The 18,718-nt window shown below is 37.0% G+C and overlaps 1 protein-coding gene across 3 annotated transcripts in view; it reads right to left on the reverse strand.

Annotated features, from left to right (window-relative positions):
• Positions 1-12,840: 12,840 nt before the first annotated feature.
• BMP5 (bone morphogenetic protein 5) overlaps positions 12,841-18,718 on the reverse strand; it is a 55,486-nt gene continuing 49,608 nt past the window's right edge. For all 3 annotated transcript variants that reach the window (XM_048299629.1, XM_048299628.1, XM_048299627.1), the window contains 2 exons: positions 16,764-16,874; positions 12,841-13,083 (listed from right to left, as the gene is read on the reverse strand). In XM_048299629.1, coding sequence (XP_048155586.1) covers positions 12,934-13,083; positions 16,764-16,874 — 261 coding nt within the window. In that variant the 3' untranslated portion in view covers positions 12,841-12,933. The remainder of the gene's footprint in view (positions 13,084-16,763; positions 16,875-18,718) is intronic.

The following is an 18,718-nucleotide window of genomic DNA, read 5'->3' on the forward strand; positions in this document are numbered from 1 at the left end:
CTTATGTTTGGACGATGGTTTTTGCAGCATTTAAATAGCATTTGGTTTCCTATATCAGTCTGAGGTTTCTGACTCATGATATCAAAGGTACTTTTGAAAATGTTATGGAAGTCCTTAATTAGCCTGAGTATTTTTGAGAATTTTAGCCATTCTATTTCCAAGCCATTCAAGGCTAATTATAAAGGCTGTAATAATTTCTGTGTTGTACAAGAGACTCCTGATTCCAAGTGCCATATGTTACTAAGCACTATTTTATCTAATACTCAGCTAGAGCCTTTTTGAAAGACAGATTGTAATTGAGGGTGATAAGTTCTGTTTTCTGATAGCTATTATTACTACAGTGCCAGAATAAGTGGTTGAAAAATACATTTATATGAATCAATTTTGATTGTATAACTTACAGTGCTTACTTTATTAACTTAGTCTCATACAATCTTGTTTCCCAATTCTTAAGAAAGACATTTTAAAAAACACAACCCCTAATTTCCTATTCTTCATTAGGCACATTTATCCAAACCTTGATTAGATTTCTCTCACTTTCTGAGTGATGCTGCCCTATGGAGCATCCAGCAAGGCCAACAGTCTGCCATTCCCATACTTTTACTTATTCTTCAGACCTTCATGAAGAAATTTGAAATGCAATTATAGCAGTCATAGCAAAAAATATGTTAGCCAAAAGGACAATGGAGGATCATATCTTTATGCATTTTCATGCATTTTATTATTAATAATATCTTCCTGTGGATGTCTGATCTCTGAGAAGTGAGAAAAAAATCTGAATATCACGTACAAAAAAAATATAAGAGGAAGGCTAAATTCTCAAATTCTATTTCAAATTAAAACAGAAAAATTCATGGGAACCAAGAGGAAAAAGAGTCTATACTAGCATTCTATTCAGATTTCCATCACCTATTAAAATTGTTAACTTACAACATATGTAGCTTTTCATCAAAACAACAAGAGTAAGATTAGAAATAATCAAAATTAAAGAATTTTCAATTGCCAGTACAACCCATGGAATTAAAATCTGGGCTTTTTATATCTTTCCATTATTTGTCATTGAGATAAATGCTTGCTGTTGGATAAACTATGAACCCAGGTTTTCTTTCTGTGCACACAGCACTATATGACATAGGAAAGCTTCATTTTTCACTGCTGCAATGAAATGACAGTGTAAAATCTCTAGGGGATGCCAGTCAAACATAGTAGCACTGCTCCAAAATGTCCCAGCTGCAGATCTAGCCCAAGGACCAAAGCTTCGAGTCTTATGCATAATTAGCAAAGTAATAGAAAGTGGTAACAAAATAGAAGCCCAAGCACTACTGTTTTCTTGCAAAGGCGTTGATGCCTTTTGACAATGTGAATTTGAGCTGATACCTGTGGTCAACAGTCCCAAAATAACGGCAAAACTTGTTCAAAGGAGGACAGGGGAGCCCTAAAGCATGGGTTACATGCGCAGTCCTTCAGGGAGAAGTCTTGTTCTACTCTTGAACACACAGTGCTGCATACACTGTCTGGAGAACCCACAAATCAGCCAAGCACAGATCCATCACGCAGAGAGACATGGATTTTTCCATGTGATTTTTACCTATATTCCAGGGAATTCAGAAAGATGAAAGCAAAATGTAGAGCTTGGGATCTTCACATTGTGTTCTGACCTTTCCAGCAGTATACTGAGTCCATAAACTGATTCGTTTTGCTCAGTGGTTCTCTGGTTTTTTGAAATGGATGTAGTGAAAAAGGCTCCATCTATTTTTACATCCTTTCCAAAGACCAATCTGTATCCCAACAACAGATGTTTTCTTTATTTATACATGCAAATAAAGTACAGTAAAAATAAATATCACATGGAATGACACAGATATACAAGTGCTGAGAACATATGTTAACAAATAGACATCTAAAACCATTTTTCAATGATAATGTGTGAAGAGGAAAAGTGCTTAGATATCAAAGGGATGTGCATGGTAGAGTCAATAATGTATTGAATACGAATTCAATATGCATTACAGTTCACCAGTGTAAACAGGGTTAGAGCCATGAAAGTTAAGAAAAAAATTAAGAGAAATATGTTTTTTGGGGCATCTGTATTCTTCGCTATGGGCTTTTGGTCCCTAGGGGTGTTCTGACCCTACTTTTTGTTGTGCAGAAGATGAAACAAATATGTATAGCTAGAAACCAACATAAAAACTAAATCCATCTGGGGTATCATCTCACTAATATGTTAATTGAATACACAGTCTTCTTGCTCCAAGCTAAGATAGTTCTTTTTTTCTTGACCTTTTAGATGAGGTCTACAGTTACTTCTACATTTCTTTTTGTTCTGAAGATGCAAGAAATGGTAGCAGTGAGTATTCTGATCCAGCAAGTTCACCATGACTTTGGAGATAGGCTTCTGAAGTGAACAACTGTAGATGGCCCTGAGTGTGCACAAGCCCCAGACTATTTCATTTTTAGTGACACTCAATATCCTGATGGAGCTATACAGTAAAGGATATTACTATAACCAATGACATATATTTCCTTTTCATTTATTTACTTTTAGGTCATGAGGGGAATAAAGATCAACACAACTACAGTGTCTATTGAGGCATTTATTTCAGTTCTCTCTGCCCTGTACCTTGCATTAACGTGTGAGCCTCTGTGAAGACTGCTACAGTGCAATGAATCATCCCACTAAGTCACTAATTAGAGAAAACTCCTCTCAGATTCAGTGAGTCATCAGCTTTGCATATTATGTTTTTCAGACTTTTTCACAATATCTAGGATATTCTGAGAACAGGAAGAGTAACATTTCATAGACTGGAGAAAGTCACTTGAAGGGAATGAACAACAAAAATAGGTTGAGCAGATAATTTTTTCTGTTAATGACTAAAGGAGCTCTTTAGGATTAAAAAAAGTAATACCTTGAATTGAAGTGAGCAAATTAGAAAAAATAAACAATTTTCTAATGAAGGAATATTCCTCTAATTAAGATATCTATCAGATGGCATGTGTTTACGCACTTGCATTTGTATATGCAAATAACAAATATGCACAAACAGGACTATCTGTTACCTGAGCCCCTCGTTAATATTAAGGTATTTATGCTCTCAATTCTTCTTTGATACTTGCCGCTGTTGTGGCGGTCATGACACGCATGGACAGTGCCTTGGATTAAGTGCCAAAAGCCATTTATTTAACAAAGCAGCCTCTTTCATAAACATTCTGTATGTTGTCATTCGTGTTACAGATTCATTGGCTGCTAAACTACTACAATACTCCTACTGGCTGCTGTTAACTAAAACATACAGTCATTGGCTACCTATGGCATAAGCGTCCAAGCATTCAGAAAAATAACAGGTGCAGATATGTTGCTGTTTTCCTCCTGTTGTTTAACTTTTATGCTTCTGTTGATACTATATTCTCATGGATAAAAACTAACTGCTTTTCTTCTCATGGGCTTTTCTCATGAATAGAGGTTAACCATGTCCAAATTAAGGTCTGTGAAGACTTCAGACCTGCTGTCGGCCTCAACAGATACTGGTAAATGTTTTATTATTGTATTAAAAATGAGAACTGAAAGAGTCAAATATATCCTTGAAAATTTTGGTTTATCACAAAAAGAAGTGTATGGCAGATAAGAATTCAGAAAAAAACCAACAGCATCTAATGCCACAAATAGCACTATTTTTGCTCTGCTTAATGGATCTGAATGTCAAAATGTCTCACAAAGCCTAATTAATTTCACTTGCCCTTTATAAATGTGTGACAAATCCATGCAGATATGGAATATTTGTTTTCCAAAGTTTCATTGTGAATCAATGATTGAAGCACGGAAGCAATCCAGAACTTTTAAGGCTATCTCATTTTCTTGCACCAATTAAGCTTCTGACTCTGCTTTTATGCCCTTTAAACTGTATCTGAAGTTTTAATAATTTTTATGAAGTCAACTGGATAAGTGACTTCAAATATCAAAAATTAATTGACTAAATTGCTTTTATAGTCAGCTGACAGTCACTTCTGTCATTTCTTTACTGTCCAGATAGAAATGGGAAGAAAAGACCCATATGTATTAGAACATAGCCAAGAGTTAAAGTGAGTCTGATATGAAAATGATACTGTTTCCTCTTGGAAAATCTATCCAACAATTTCTAGTAATTTGAAGATCTACATCTTTGTGCATAAGCAAAGGTTAAATAAGGTTGAAACTTTACTAGCTGGGCTGTATTTATACTGTAGTAGACTCTTCAAAATATCCAGCATACAGTCTTGACCTTGGAAGAGACTGAAAATGCAAGTGCTGTCAGTGGTACTGACAGTAAAGTACTTATACAAAACTGAGTCAGCATCAAAAATGTCAGCAGAACATTTTCTGTTTTAAATTAATTCTCTCAACATTTTCATTGGAAATGTGTGTACATTTCAACATTAGGCTGCCAAAGTTAAGGAATTCTCAGCTCTGCACAGATGATTGTACTGTGTGGTTAACCACTTCACTGCATCTCTGGAGCACTGCATAAAGCAGGAGAGCAGTCACCTTCTTCACAGAAGTAGGACTCTCAGAGTTCCAATGAACCAAAGATAAAAATACTCAGAAGTACTCCTGACAGGATGTTAGTCAGAAGATGGTGCTATTATAACAGAACTTCTAAGGCAGCTGAGTGTCTACAGGAAAATGCAAAAGTAAACCCCAAGTGTAAATTAAAAGCTGATTTCACTGTGAGCTGATGCTCTGCCTGTCACTGAATACACCTCACAGAAATGCACTCACTAGGACACCCTTTAAGTCTACACCTTGGCTTGCTTGCATCAAAGGGGAAATGCACCAGAGAACACACTTTAAATTGCCATTCACAAACTTTTCCACACCCACTTGGATCTTAGCCCATTTTAGTGACCCTCAAATGATCAACAACATTTTTATGTATTTCTGTACCACATAGTGTATTTCCATGTCAATATATAGGTTCTGACTGAATTGCTGCTGGTATTGCAAACAACCTGGAAACAGGCAGTAATACAATTTTATGGCTTCTGGAGCATTATTAGCTCAAATATCTACATAGAACCACTGCTTTGTGTCATATAGAAATAGCTTTGAAAACACTTCCTTTTGTCTTCATAAGGGGAAAAAATGGAGGTTGCCCAAATCTTCATAAACAGAATACAAAATTTTCTGAAATGTGAAAAGATTGCATTTTGACTGTGAAGGAGAAAAAGCTGATGTTGGTGGGAAAATGAGGAAACAAACATATAATTACTAAAACATCTGGATGCAAGTAAATGAGCATGGTAATTACCTACACAACAAATGGGTGATTAGAAATGCATGAAATTAGACCAGCGCACAGGAAAGCTAATTATCATAATTGATATGATGAGTGATATGGATTCTGTAGTCTTTGGCCAATTGTGAAAACTAGATTATAGAGAAAAAGGCAGAACCACTAAGTAGAAAAGACCACAGATGCATTTTACTGTCTGACAGAGATCTCTTCCTTGCTAGAAAATTCATAGTGCTGTTCTTAATATCTAGAATATAATGAATGTACATGTACATAAAGAAGAACAAACTGGGGACAGGTGTTCTCATCATGATGCAAATATGTTAATGAAAGAGGTTACCACTCCTGGCTGCACTCTAGTGCCCCTCTGAAGAATGTCACTCTATTGACTAAGCTTTTAGTGGAACAATCTGTTAAAAAAATTGCAAAAATCATATCTGTGAGATGAAACAGCTTGATAGCCTGGTATTCCTTCAAAGTTCAAGCAGACTGCTCTCCTGGAAGGCTGATAGGCCTTAGTGTTCAGGGCAGTGCCATGAAACTAATGACTGCAAGGAGAATGATATAAAAGCTGTATATCATGTTTAGTTACATAATTAAAACAATTTAAATATGTACATTTCACCTGATTTCTGCCTTAACAATTATTATTTGGCTCATTTCTTACAGCTTTTTTCAACAGCAAAGGTCAGCTAAGGGAAAAGATTCAGAGGAATAAGCAGGAAACCTTGTAGGAAATATTTTGCAATTCGCTATTCTTAGCTATTATTAGTTACTTAGCTATTCTAGAGTAAATCCAGAGGAACACTGCTGCTTCTACTGCCGTGTGTGTTTACATCATGGGAAAAACTAAGGGAATGGGAAAAGAGACAGTCAGTGGAAATGGGGTGTAACGTGATTGAAGAGAAGGGTCAAATTCTTTCCTGCCAAAAATGAGCAAACCTCTGTGAAAATGTCAGTGAAGCTTCACTCAGAAATGCCAGGAGATATTTTAGCCAGAGTGGGAATTTCACAATGAATACGTTTCTGGTTTTGAAATAGAGCCATACTTTTAAGCACTTTTATGATTAAATGCAAGAATTTTCAGTGGGCTCTACTGTGCACCATTCTACGAGACACTTCTGTCTCCTCGCCGGACAGCCCCTGTGTCTGCACTGGGTTGGAGAAAGGAACCCTGCAGCTTCCCGGCTCCTTTCCATGAATGTGGGCTGCTGGCTCCTCACTGAGTATGTCAGTGCCCTGCAGCCACAGCCTCTGCCAGGCTGATGGGGCTCCTGCCAGGTGTCAACACAGTCCTGGCTTCTCTGCGTCAATGGCCACTTCTACGGCACTGGTGCGAGCTGTGCAGAACTCCAATAATCTTTTAAAAAACTTATTAATAACTGCTTTCATTATTGTTTTTAAAACTTCTAAATAAAGTTTGGGAACTTCCACATTCAGTTCAATTCTGAAGCGAGAAATTAATTTCCCATAATTTTAAGTTACTTTCAGCTGTATTTTGTTGTTGATAAGTGAGAAGAAAGAGTAAAAACATAAGGCCTTATTTATAAGGAGAGGAAATCTGAGTATTAAGGAGTTAATTGTATTCTGGCATGAATAACATTCTCATTACTTCACTGTCCAATATGGGTAAACAGAAAGAATAAGAAATACGTTTACGAATATTTCAAGGGCACTGTTAATTTTGATAGGTTTTGTATATACACCAATATATCCGAAAATATTGTTCTGGTCCTTGGATACATGTCCTGAGGTGCACAACGTAGGTCCTGCTAACGAGAAACTCTTACATTTTGATTAAATTTCAAAGCATGAAATATAATCAGGCTCAGTAGTGTGTTAAAAACTATTTGCTAAAAACTGTTTGCTTTACAGGGAATAGAAGTAGCTATATTAATTCCATTTCCAAAGAGGAAACTAAATAGGGAGCTTTTTTCTTGCTAAATGCACAAATCCTTTTCACAGACAGGCTTTGTGGAACCCTATGCACTTACCTACATATTTCTATCCACAAGAATTCATACCAAGACACCAAACCAAGAAAAATCCAAATGCATGCAAAAATGAAAGAAAAAGTAAGCAAAAAGTTTTCTCAAAGATTCACATCCCAGTTAAACAAGTAACTGACTTGGCAGGTCTTGTCTTTGTTCTGTCCCTGCAGCACAGTCTAGGAAAGAGCACTCCCAGTGGGAGCTGTTAGTCTTGAATAATAAAACAGATAATGTGTAGAGAAGGCTGAAAAGAGCCATTGCAGAGGTTAAGGGAGAAACACTAATTTTGGAAAGGAATCCCAGTGGTGGATGTAAAATTGGCCCGAATAAAAGGGAACACGTTCTTGTGGCAGAACAGCTCAGCAACCAAGAAAATAACCAGGCATGAAAAGCTTTATTTTCCAATTAGATCAGTTTAGGGAGTTTGATATATGCACTGTGTTTCTCTACCATGTCTTGTCCAACCTTTGGTGTCTCTGCAGTTGAGTAGCTCCAGGTTCAAGTCTGGACTTCTCCTTTGTCAAAGAATTTATGGGGGCAGAGATGCCAGAAAGATCCCCCACAAAGTTTCCTCCTTACAATGTAGTCAAAGACCTTTTTCATTTTCACAAGTGTTTCTGCTCATAAGTCAGCTGGAAACCCAGAAGAGACCAGGACAAGTTTTACAGAGATCTGCTCCCATATCTCTGCTTCAATATTATTCTCTGAGAGCTGTTCCCTAAAAAATATGTTGCTCTCACATCTCCAGCCAACATCTGGCCCGAGAACCCCTGCTACACAGATATGAATACAGTCCCAGTCTTAACACATTGCTGAACTTCCCACTGAGGAGGCGGAAAATGTAAGAAAAGAGAGGGATGTAACACCGCCTTCAAGTCTACTGGTACAGATTTATGACCCTGCTGAAAAGGTGCTCCAAGATCTGCTGCAAGATAATCTCTGTTGGCTCCCTAAAAGTAGCTTTTAAGTATAACCACTCCCACTTTGGAAAGGTGTGGTCTACATTCTGCAGAAAAATAACAATGGAAATAGAAAAATACTTTGTAAATGCAAAGTATAGGTCCAGGTAACCCCTAAGACCGCCTATCTTTCCTTAAGGTTATGAGCTGCATGGACAGAAGTGCCAGGTGTATGCATCACTGACCAAGAGTGTGCAACAGGGTTTAGAGCACTGGGACACTGCAGGTCTGGTTGTCTTCCCTATACTGCCTCTCATCTGCTCTTCTCTTTGCCAAGCCTGTCCACTTTTCTGTACACATAATGCTTAGCAATACTAATAACACATACTTCTTTAATAAAGCATTAACATCTGCTAAAGCAATGAAAATATTCATTCATATTAATAAGAATAATCAGTGGTGCCTATTGGAAGCAAAAATGGGAAAAGAACAGAAAGTATTTAGCTGGAAATATAGCAGTTGGGAGAAGTGTCTCTGTCATGTATTATAAATGTGGAAAACAGAATACAAAAGGCCCATTTAATTCACATGAGATTCATGACCCCTCATATACCATGTTTGGTGCTGATTTATTTGAATTAAGATGGCCAGAAAACCTCCTCTAACTGTTTTTTGTTGAATTATTTAGTTCAGTTTTCTTTTGTTTTTAATCAAGCTCTTGCTCAAGCCCTGTGAGTAAGAATTCAGTAACACATTGTAAATCACATTTTGCAAGTTCTGTGACTTCAGATGAGATAGTAAAAGATAATGCTGTATAATTCACATGTGGCTGGTTTGTCATTCAGGCACCACATGTCAGATTCTCTCTATACACAGCTGAATGTGTGAGCAAAAAAGCTGAGGAGACTGCAAATAACATAGTTTTAAGGTCCTGGTAAATAGAATGCTTTTGTTATTGCTGAAACAATTCAGAGTCTTATGAGTACAAGCCTAAACCATTTTTTTTTAACAATCCTTGACTCAAATTCAATTTATCGTGAAACTTTTCCAAAAGAGGAATTGACAAAAAAGCCCAAAAACCAACAACTAACCAAAACAAAACACAAGAAAAACACAGTCAGCAATTCAACCTTTCCCAAGTAAATGGTAGAGAAAATTATATTCCAAAACAGAAGTGTGACATCCCATCATGATAACAAAAGATTTCTCAAAGCTTCACATACAAAATAAACGTCTGAGTAAAACTTTTTCAACAATGTAATGTTATTTTTAAGGTGTCAGGGATTGTCACTGACTGCAGTTGCTCAAACAAGGTCTAAGCAGAGTCACTGTCCTAAAACTACTCTCTAGTCTTTGGAGAGAAATAGGTGAATTGCAATCCAAAAAAGCAACTTCTCTATATTGTCCCTAAAGAAAGTCTCAGTTAAGGTGTCTACAGCATAGATGTAACTCACACCACTCATGGATCTACCATTTACCAAAATGAGGCCCCAAATGGTCTGACAATTGATTCACGTAATCTAAAGACTAAGTACTCTTCTATAGTGTTATACGTCCCAGTATGCAAACCAAACAGCTGCGCTGTCATGTGCAGCTAAAAAGGACTGGTGTCTTACTCCTAGAGATACCCAGACTCCTCGTGTGGCTCCATTTTCACTCCCTACCTAATCTCTCACACAAATACATATTTACCTACACAGACCACTGCAGAAGGACGAGTCATGGCACTGTTAAGGGCGTATCAGTCCAAACAACCTTTCAGATAGATGCACCATGGAATGAAGTATGATCATCACTTTGTTTGAAGACATCCACACCAACGACTCTCCAAGATGTCTCTAGCTGGGCTTTGCACTAATCTGATACATTGCTATGTTGTCAGCTACCAGACAGCTTTGAAACACTGATTCTGTACTGGACTTCTACTGGGTGTTTTTGGCTTTCAGCCATTGAGGTTCCCACTGTTAAGGATGCCAAAAGCTTAAACAGCTTGAAAAAAAATAAAGCTCGTGTCCTAAATGATAACGGAATAGTCTTTATGACTAGAGGAATAGATGTATCTACAGATAAGGGTATATTTTCATATAATTATGTACCCATTGCATTAAATCCAAGTGTATATATATTGTGCATAAATATATATAAAATAACAGATATTTGATAGGACCAAGCAAAAGAACAAAAGGTCTTCTATTAGTAGGTGCTACTGAAGAATATCTTACCTGAACAAGTTTACAAGAAAACATGTATATATTTACTTCTCCAGAGCCTGCAGAATGTTTGCTGCCCCTATCCTTCATTTCAACCAGAGGAATGACCAGTTATGGATTTATAGGGAATTTTAAAAAACATTTCTCCTCTCTAGTGTATTTTGAGGAGAGTACTAGCACTTGGAGGTATGATTTGAAGGCATGATTTTTATTAGTAGTGTAGATGGTTCACCATCTGCTGTTTAAGAAACAACAAAATAAGAGTAATTTTGCAAAATGTTTGTACTAAAAATGAACTATAAAAAAAGCTGTCCATAACCATTGGTTATCTGCTTTTCCTTTTAAAAGGATACATCAAGTCAGTGTCATTTTGTCAAGTGTCTAAAAAGCAAAGCCACAGCAGAGGAAAATGTTATTACAGGTTTATTATGTCTCAAAATATAGAAATATATTCCGACAGCATATTTTAAAGAATAATATAACAATAATCTTCAGCTTCTTAGTCTCAAAATGGTACACCATTATTTAAAAATATATTACTTAATGTACCCAAAATTTAGGATCCATCAAATTCCATTTAGAATAAATTGAATTCAAAAAAAGCATAACCACCTACCCAATTTATACAAAAAAACAGTAATTTTTTTTTTAAAAAACAGAGGACTTTAACTTTTCTAAGAAGGTAATTCAGATGGAGACCTATTTTCCTATACACTCTTGTGCATGAACTGCAACTAAATGTAGATATGTAGGTAATGTCAGTATAAAATACAGATGGGAGTGTAAAATGGTACTGTTCTATTAAGGGGAAAGAGTTCCCAAGGCTGAAATCAGAACTGATAAATTTTTTTTAATTGAGTGTATGCATAGAAAGGATTTATGTTTTACTCCAATAGCAAGATAAAATAAATTAGTTTCTGCAAAAATGACAGCTGCCTATTCACATGCATACGCAGTCACACACACATGCTGATTTTATCAGTCTGTAATCATCTGAGTTTTCTGAGATATGTTTTAAATAACCAGAGAAGTCAGAGTTTACATGAATATACTAAGAAGAAACTTACAAATTCTATCCATTTTCAGCAACTATTTGAGAATTGTTTAAAGGAAGCATTTTTAATGAAGGCAATTCATGATAAAAGCATATGTTATAATTAGCCATGTAATAGAGAGAAAAACATTTCTATTTTCCCATTTTCATAACACTAAAATAAAGGGGTACCCAAAGACATTAAATGTAATTAACTCAAAATAAACATATGTGTAGTGGTGGTGGGAATGGTAATCTGAAATTGGTTGTGTAATTCACAGCCAAAGGATTTAACTTCGGGCCAAAATTTGGTGGGATTAAAAAGTTATTTATATGGATTTAAGAACTATCAAAGTTGCAATAATTAATGCTAAATAAAAGGAAAAAAATCCCATATTAAGTCTCATTATTTAAACCAATCCCCACCTGATAGAAAAGCAGATGGGACTGAAAGTAGGCTGCACCTTCTTATGAAAGATGTTTTTTATCTTTTCCTGAAAACAGCCACCACTGGGGATAAGATTTTTGATTAAACAAGTGACAGCTGCTGCACCCCATGTACCTTCCCTTGCACACTCATAAAACACATCCAGAAGTGGGAGCTAAATAAAGCAAAGCACTTCCATACCCTGTATTCTGTATACTTTGTGTGTATAGTAACTTGTGTATGTAATGGGAAGGCTTTTGTTTGATTTTGGCTTGGTTTACACTATTATAAAGATACCTGCCAGAGCAGTGTAGTAGATAACAAACTGATATGATTTGAGGTAAGAATGTTGTAGTTCAATTTTTAGCATTAACTTGGAAAGTCATAGATAGAGGCAAGTCTGTCTACACGGGATTTCTGAAGCCTGGAGCCATTTACAAACTCTTCATCACACAGGCCAAAAAGTAACATACTCCTCCAATTACACTCATCTTGTTAAAGAAAATAGTTATAACAATTATGTGCAATTTTTTCACTTCTATTTTTTACCTGCTATTTATTTACTTAAGCATGGTTCAACATTTCACTTTTTCTAATGGAGCAGAACTTCTAAAAGAAAAAATATGTTCAGCCAAGAAGTTTTGTTTAGTTTTTTTCCTCCTGTGTCTTTTTCTAAAGAAATATCTTGCCACAGTTTTCATTGGCACAATATGACCAAATGCATTTTAGTTCCTCTAACAATACAAAGCAGTTACAGGAGTTCTGGAGTTTCTAGTTTAAAAAAATTCTATACAAAAAGGCTTTACTTTACAATATTGGAATGGGATAAAGCAGATTTCAGCATGGTCAATTGAAAAATTAATTTGTGAACTTCTATTGCATAGTGAGGTGACCCATTAAATAAATGGTTCTGAAATTTTGCTCATACAAAAGAAACTATATACTTTTAAATAAATAAAAGCTACTATATACATTATACTGTACAATTAAATGAGAGATGACATGAAATGGAATAAATTTAGGCCTGCCTTTTCATCAGCAAGGCTCATATCTTGACTTTATTACAATTTTGAATAAAACCCTCTGCTTTAGATTATTTTTTTATTTTAGTGGCAGCCACATGAACGCACCACCATATTCCTGTATTTTTTTAAAATAACATTGGAACTGTCATCAAAGTAGAGCACGGAGATTGCGTTCAGTTTTGTTGGTGCACAGCATGGCTTTGGTACGTGATCAGGGAACATCAAGTGAACCTGAAAGACAGATGAATACATAGCTCATATATCAAACAGAGTGGTACAAGGACAATGTCAGTGCAAAACATGTCTTTGCAATTCAGCGAGGGCTGTGGTCACAAATTTTCCTCGGTTAGCAACTTTAAAGCACGGCTTACCTCCAGCACATTTCTCTGATTTCAATTGCGCGGGCAGAGTTATACAATAAAAGCAGATGCAGAGATAAATGAGGAGAAGCAGCCAAGACAGAAAGTTGGTTTTCAGATGAAATTTAGAGAAGAATTGGAGTTAGGCGGCTGCTCAGGAAAACATTTAAACATATTGTCTGTACCATCTTTGCTGAGGGCAGGGCATAATATGAAGCAAAGCTCAAGCCCCAGGTCTCACCAGGACCCCAGCATGTGCTAAAATGCTTTCCTGTCTTGGGGGCTGCGTGTGGAGGAAAATCTATTGCAGACAGCAAAGGCTGTGCAGGCAAAGCCTCATAAAGACACTGTTTTCAGCCTATGAAATGGTAAGATGTGGGGTCTCAGACAGTATGAGTGCATTTTAAGGTCTTAATCTAGGTACCAGTGGATCCAATTCTACTTCCACTGGATTAAAAATCGGTTTATAAGGTGGGTGCCAGCTGGACAGAATGTTTGGGGAGGGGCTGAAGCGGAGAAGTCTTCATGTTCACCAGGCTGAAATATATCAATGAAAGGTTAAAGAGAAAGAAAAGAGTTTTGAAAAGTGTCCCAGAACAAACAAGATCTAGTGGAAATAAAATGGGGAAAATACAAGTTCTTTGTACTTGAAAGAAGGTTGGATGTAATATTCTACACATGCTGTATTCTACACATTGGAAACTGGAGAGGCCAGAGAAGAGGGAGTTGTAATAGAGAGGGCAAGAGATTATTAAGGCATGGATGAAGACTTCAGCAGTAATAGGTTTCATTTGTATGTTAAGTCTTTGTAAATCTGTTAGAGCCATCTGTCTTGCAGTGATATAAAGCCAGAGCCTTTGCCAGACAACAGAGAACAGTCTATCAGGAAACGATAGACTGTTTTACATAACAGTTACCGTGAGAAGGTCTTTTGAAATGTGTAATAATAAATCCTGAAGCAGCAGTTTTGTAACAGTTTAGGCACACATTTAAAAACTATTTAACAAATGAATAGCAAAGCACTGGAGAAAAAAATGATTGTGCTTCACCTAGGCAGATGTTTGTCCTGCCACAAATCCTGGTCCCACCAGCCCCTGCCACCCCTGATGGAAGATCCGTGGCCCCACAATACCCCCATGGAAGTGATGTCCACAGCATTTTCAAGAGTTTACCCCAAATTCAGTGCAAGTCGACCTGATGATCCACTGCCTTGCATGACCAGGAAGTCAATGCTACCCCTGTGCCTGTTCTGAGGGTAATGGAAAGCAGGAGAGGAGAAGACAGTTTATAGAGCTCATTAAATGCACCCTATCTTTCATTTATATACATCTGTATTCTCTGTTTGCCTGAGTTCACTTGCAGAAAAACAAGAGAGAGAGAGTGAGGTACTGGCCCAGTTTCTCCTATTTTTTGTTACAAAAGAAAATAAAAAAGAAGCAGTAAAGTTTGGAGGGGTACCAAGGAACAATCACTTCCCAGCCCAAAGAGTAGGCTTTTTCAGAATGGTGTAATCAGTATGGCTGGGAGATGACTGCATTTGGATTAGGGTGGAGCGTATGAATAATTGCTTCCCAAGCCATCCCCATATGCACACCTTGTGTAAATCTGAATTTTGTATAATTTAAACCAGAAAGTATTCAACTACTGTTATCTCATCTAATTTATGTACAGCTAAAATTTAATTAGCCTCATGATTTTTTGGCTGCACAACTGAATGCATGTACAGTACATGCAGAGGGATACACACAATTCCAAAATGGCCATAAAAAGGGGGAAAATTAAGTATCCAATTTAAAAAATAGGACAAACTACACACATTTCTTAACAATGGGAAAATAACCACTTTTGGACAGGAAAGACACACGAGAAAGTAGCACTGGGCCAACTCTCATTTAACAGTCTGTAATTGCAAGAGGGAGCTCTAACCTGGGGATCTCAGCGATATTGGCAACTTTTCTGAACAATGTTTGCATAATGCTAAACTATCGCTTTGCTGACCTGCGTCTTTTCAGCTCAGGATTGCAGATATTCTGTTCTTCATTGACTTCTAAGCATATTGCTATATTCCTTGCCAGCTGGCATTTTCTGTTCCCTTTCACCTGAACCCCTTAACACACTTCTACGTATTTTCAGCCTCTGACATTTTCCCCTCTTTTTGTAAATCTTGCTGAGTTGAATTCTAGTATAGAGGAATAATGTTGCATTGGTAACTGGCCTTGGAGAAGGTAAATGAAAAGTTGAATGGAAGGGAAAAGGTCTCAGCACATGCTGAGTTTTTAAAAATGTCCCTCTCATGTAGAAATTCTTGGCAAATTTCACAAACAGAATTTGTTTTCGATCAGAAAGAAATCAAACTTCATTTTTGTTTGTTTGCTTGTTTGTTTTTGGGTTGGTTTTTGATGTGAGGTTTAAATTTGAGGGGGATGTTGGGGCCAGTATCCCAGGTAGTAACTCCACTCATTTCTCAAGGGGGAAAGGTTTTTCAGGTCCAGATTTTTAATGTGTAAATAAAAGAAAAAGATCACTATCCATGGACAGACTCATCAGCATAATCTGATGGTCAGGATACCTTACCATTATCAGTTTAAATCAAAGGGAACCTTAAATTCATGGTTCTCTAATCGAAGTTGAATGCCTTGGTCTTTCCAGAAACTAACTGGGGATGGCAACCCTTTCCTGTTCTCATTTCATGCTGTTGCTCCCTCCTTGTGTATAATCTCTCATTCCTCTACTTCTTAAAATCATTCTGCTAATACCAGTGCTATTCAGAGTCAGTTCTTCAGCTGGCACAGGGGAAAAATCAGTTTTTGACCAGACTGACCAGACTTTGACCTCACAACATTACATTTAGTCATAGTCTAAAGATCATGATTTCTGTAGCTGAATGCTGCTGGGGTAGAGGAGGCCTAGCCAGCTGCCTCAACTAAGATCATCTTTTTGGCTGCTCCAGCTGAGGCACAGGACTAACATAAGAATTAGCAGAGGCAGAAAGCTGGCTGCAAATCCCCTTTTACATGTACCAGGCAGAGCAACAGATCCAAACACACTTATTTTTAAATTGCATTTGTAAGCCAGGCATGACTGAACACAATTTCTTACATGCAAATGCATCTGTTTGCAAAGCTTCACATTAAATTACAGTGTAAGAATCTCTGCCAGCAGTTGACAACAGAGGTCCACAAAGTGGCCAAGTGTCATCATTTCTGGAAGGTATAACATGTAGATGTTAACACTGAGCTTCAATAAGCTGCAAAAACTCTTGGAAGTCAGACCAGGGGGCCCCTTTGCTTCCTGTCTACACAATTCTCCAGTAATATAACACAGTCTTCTCATGTGCTATTGCATGCATGAAATGGAGGTGAAGCCTACCACACAGGCCACTCTGAGCAGCTCATCCTCTCTCCAACAAAATCACTAAAGCAGGTTTTCAAAATGAGCTATGATTTACCCAGAAATAATCAAAATTCAGTAGTGGTAAACAGAAGAGTCAGACTCTAAGCAAAGACACAAACAACTGAAGCATAGGCAACTATAACACAGTCAGAGGCGTACCAGAGTCTGAACAATGGCATGGTTTGTTGCATTCATGTGGGCATTGAGGGGGAAAGAACACTCTCCATCACAGTAAAACGCAGCATAGCCCTCCGGTGCAATAATCCAATCCTAAAACAAGAACAAATAAATCCACTCATTATATTTTCTTGCTCAGGGAATTTATAACTATATCAAACTAAGACTTGCTCAATGAGAAAATGAACTTCAGAAGGTGGCATGTGAAATGAATGGGTTAATTAATCTTTTGAACAAACAATTTTTTTTTTAAAAAAAATACTTGCTTTGTTCATGAAAATTGAGATGAAAACTAAATTGAACTTAAAAATCTGTACCGAATACCAACTAATGAGGCTATAAGGGAGATTAAAAATGAAAAAATATTTGCAGAATACTTTCCCTTCCAGGCTAAAAATCTTGAGCACTTCTTGGTGCAACAAAAGTCATTAAAATGCATTCTCCTCCTTCCGCTTACTCAATACTGTTAACTGTATTATTGCGTGAGACTGAGGGTTGCTAGTGATTACCCGTTGGCATGTCAATGAATCATACATTTTCAGTATTTCAAGCAACACAGCATGGGCAAAAGACCACAAGAGGGAAAATATTTAAAAATGTTAATGAAAGCTCTGTGTTTAGTTTTCTGAATTCCTCCTTTGCCAGGTAATGGAGGTGCTGCAGGAAGGCCAGAGAGGATCAAGTAGCTACTTCTTGGGATTTGTATCTTTTTTTTTTTGTATCTTATTTCACTCCGGGTTTCACTGATCAGATATTGTACAGTGTAGCTCTGGCTTTCTAGCAGAAACTTTTAACTCTTCTGGTAGTTTTTGTGTTAAAAATAGATTTTCTTTTTTCTATGGCTACCTTGGGCACTATGGCCACTGATCTGAGAGCCTGGCACATCTTGGAGCATACCAGAATTTATTGTTTAAAAAAAAATTTAAAACTTTTGATAGCTGAAAAAAACCCCTGTAATCTAGAGACAATGGCTCACTTGTTCAGTGGCCTGAGTTCAATACCACAAGCCTGCTCTGTGGCCCTGGACAGAGTAATTATGCTTTGCAGGCTTGGGAAAACATCCTCTGCCTACTTCTTCAGGCTGCTGTGGGGATAAATATACTACAAAATATCAGACAGGATAATGAGGCCATATGAGAATCTGAGCTGGATACATAAAGGATGAGCTGTCACTAGGGAGGTAGCATACTTTTTCTCCTCATAGACTTGTTCTGCTCCTGGAGAGTTGTTTTAAAATAATTCAGAGAAATGTGAAATGCATAGACAGCCATCCCAGAGTTCTTACCTACATATGCAATACTTATAGGTTGCTGATGGCCTTCTTGTTGTTTCTTTACAGAGAGTTCCTTGCTTTCTGGAAAAAAACTCTAGATTGATCTCTATTTTCTTTTCCCATAATGCACTGCCTTTGACTTCATGACCTTTTACTGTAAGCACATTTTTTTTTTTGTTACTGTATGGCAGGATGAGTTTTCCTCAGAAATTATATAAAATTAGCTATGGTGTTGCAAAGATCACTGAGCAGTGATCCAAGATTTATTTCCCCAAGGACCCTACCCCAGCGAAGTCTCTATGGCCTGCAGTAGACAGCACTGAACCAGGGAGGTTTAAATCTGAACTAATGAAAATTTAAAACGTTTCATTACTTGTTGTGGGGATTTTGGTTTCATTTGGTTTCATTTGGTCTCTTGAGCAGTAGTTCAAATTTATCTTTATGTAAATGAATCCAAATTATAAAGCCGCTAATGTATGCAATATCTTTGAGAGAACAACTAAACAGGTAAAGTTATATTGATAGCAATGCTGATAAGGATTTGTTACAAAATGCATTTAAAGTATTTGTCTCTCATTATTGAAATACGAATTTCCATAAAGAAAACAGAGTGTAAATAATGGGAGACTTCAAAATAGATTGTCCCAGTTTGAACTGATGGGAA

The sequence above is a fragment of the Corvus hawaiiensis genome, chromosome 3 (genome assembly GCF_020740725.1).
Source record: "Corvus hawaiiensis isolate bCorHaw1 chromosome 3, bCorHaw1.pri.cur, whole genome shotgun sequence".
Taxonomy (NCBI): Eukaryota; Metazoa; Chordata; class Aves; order Passeriformes; family Corvidae; genus Corvus; species Corvus hawaiiensis.